We start from the raw sequence: 2,790 nt of genomic DNA, 5'->3' as shown, positions 1-2,790 counted from the left end.
AACAATTTGAAAATACAGTTGAACTTCCAAAATTTTAACTTCTGTAACTCTAAGCTCTCCGTAGCTCAAACTCTTGAATTGACTATACAAGTCAAATTTCATACAATTTTACTTCCATAACTTGAAGTCTGTAGTGGATTATGGTGATTAGAGTTAGAATATCATTTTAAATAACTTTCTCTAGAGCTGAACCTAAATTACCGAACCACTAATTAGAAAACCTTTCAAAGAAAATGACGTCTCCACAAGAGCAAGCTCATCGGTTGTTTGGATTCTGTATCTTATGTACGAATGAGCATGTTAAAAGACTTATGATGTATTTTTTTCCTTGATTGAGAGCTAGAAGACTTAGGAAGGTTTTTTTCTTTGATATATGGCTAAAAGACATATGACGTCTTTCTTTCCTCGAAAGAAACTTTTACTCCCGATTTGCATCCCAGCTTAAAATAGAATCTACAGCAAGAAATGTTTCCATATGAATTAATTTACTATTTGAAAATTTTCAAAAATGTCAAAATATATCAAATATATGAATAAAAATTTTCCAAGCAACAAAGTTTGCTTCAAGGTCAGCTTAAAACAATTGCTGTTTCAAAAACTACGTTTTTAGAATTGACAAGTACAAATTTCATTCGTGTGGCACACCATTCGCCGATATATAAACAGCTTATATGCATGTGACTATGTACATATGTATGTATATATATGTTTTCATACACAAGCCTTTAGTTGAACGAGAGAGTGACTTGTCTACTGACTCTCACATATTGTCTTTACTCTTTGCGACCTTAATCACACACACACGCACACACTGAAGCACAAACATGCCTCAGCTGCCTTCAGCCCCACCACTTTGTTGTCTATGGCATAACTATACCCAGTGACGACAGCAAACCCACTTTCATATTCACGCGCAATATTCGGAATTCGGAATTCGTATTTCACTATCACCAGCCAGCCATTGTCAGCGAGTACGTTCCCAGCAATATTCTTAGTATCATATTTACGTTCAAAGTGTTCAAATCGCAAAAGGCAAATCATACGCAAGCTCGCTCGCTTCTTACAAAAACAAGAAATCGTTCAACCAAAGGCAACGTGGATCAATCAAAAATCAATGCTAAATATCTAAATAAAAAAATTCCAAAATCAAACGCGAAGTTTAGTTCGTACAAAGGTCGTCGACAACTGCAGTGTCAATTGCAGTAAGAACAAAGTTTGTTTTCGTGGAATATTCGGATCAGCTGTGCTGTGCATTTGCTGACTTCGTCTAATATTACATCGAATAAAAGCGCAACTCTGTTTTACAAAGTGAAATTCTTGAAATTAATCCAATCAATCCTATAGCAATAAAAGCTAGATAACAAATCTCATGAAGTCACAGCGTCATAAAGCTCTCTGAATCGCTTAAAAAATTCCATGTGATCTTAATGCTCGAATAACAATATTAAAGTGTTTAACTGAAAGCTTTTTAGTGTTAATTTTAACAATTTTTGTGTGGCAATATTTACCACACCCCGCGTTGTCATTAAGAATATATACCAAGTGAATCTCCAGTAATAAATCCAAAGTCTCAATGGCATCACCGGCCTGTGAACATCGCTACAAGGATTTCATTTTCATAAGTTATTAGATTTTGTCTTTATACCCGTTTATAAAAATAACTACAAAACTCTCAATATATATTGAGAGCCCAGTTACAAGTGTTATATATCGAAACGTGTTTTAAACTCTGCGATAGACGCATTTTAATGTCAAATTTTGTTTGTGCTAAAGCAAGTATCTCAGATAAAAATACCTAGATGCTTAACAGCTACAAATCAAGCTCGTAACAATATTTTCTGTACCGAAATTGACTGTTAAGCCCACTGTCTCACACACATACACACATATATTCATATATATATACGTTAGTGAAAAACATTCGCAGCGCAAAATTGTAGCATACTTTTTGGCTGCAAACATTATAGACGCGCCTACAAACACACTATAATACGACAAAAGTTAACGGCACTTACCGTGAGCTCGTCATCTGATTATAACAACCACACGTAAAGGTTTGCTAAACAACTGCAGCCCACAGTTCGATTGGGTTCCGCTGTAACTGTAATTCGCATCTACGTTAGTGCTATGCACCATTCGCGTTCGGTGGCGCAACTAAAACAACAACAACACCGTACTTGGCAGCGCGACTATCGCGCCTACATTCGTATGTGTGCATACTATCGGCATCGTTCCGTAGTAGGCATAACCGGCGGCGTCGGCGGCGGTACGTACACGCCCACCCACACACCCACCATACAAGCGCATACGCAATATTTTATGTTGAACATTCAAAAGCACTTGCTAAAGCGTATGAACATTTATTGGCGCAATATAGCGGTAATTATTCACAAAGTGAATACGATCAATAAGTTTAAGTTCGACAAGTTTAGCAAGAAGAAAAACTCTCGTATGCTACACGGTGTAATGGGTTTACGTGTGACGTCATCAATGATGCGACATTGCATCATGATGCTCGGTAAGTAGATATACACTCTTACATATGTACATAAGTATACAAAATACAGATTAAAAATATACCTCTCTATATGTACTTGACTCTCTTTTCGAACATATGTTTATATGTATTTGATGTTGCCAGATCTGCAAAAAACTAAGTTTTTCACAAAATTATCTTTAAGCATTATTTTACTTAATTGTGTAAGGTAAACTAGTGATTACTTAAATACATTGCATTACTTAATTATATAAGCCATACTAACTTTTAAAAACTTTAACCTATAAGATGAA

General features: G+C 35.6%; 1 protein-coding gene across 1 annotated transcript; it reads left to right on the top strand.

Annotated features, from left to right (window-relative positions):
- Positions 1-950: 950 nt before the first annotated feature.
- Positions 951-2,526, top strand: LOC120770672. Its single transcript, XM_040098263.1, has one exon. It carries the CDS (start codon positions 2,128-2,130, stop codon positions 2,524-2,526), a length of 399 nt encoding a protein of 132 aa, XP_039954197.1. The 5' UTR covers positions 951-2,127.
- Positions 2,527-2,790: the final 264 nt, after the last annotated feature.

Source organism: Bactrocera tryoni, chromosome 1 (genome assembly GCF_016617805.1).
Source record: "Bactrocera tryoni isolate S06 chromosome 1, CSIRO_BtryS06_freeze2, whole genome shotgun sequence".
Taxonomy (NCBI): Eukaryota; Metazoa; Arthropoda; class Insecta; order Diptera; family Tephritidae; genus Bactrocera; species Bactrocera tryoni.
Note: the sequence above shows the minus strand (reverse complement) of the source record. Positions and strands in the feature narration are given on the sequence as shown.

Bases quoted from the DNA above. Each gene is read 5' to 3' on its own strand.
- LOC120770672 (XM_040098263.1), top strand. From the start codon at position 2,128: ATGCACCATTCGCGTTCGGTGGCGCAACTAAAACAACAACAACACCGT.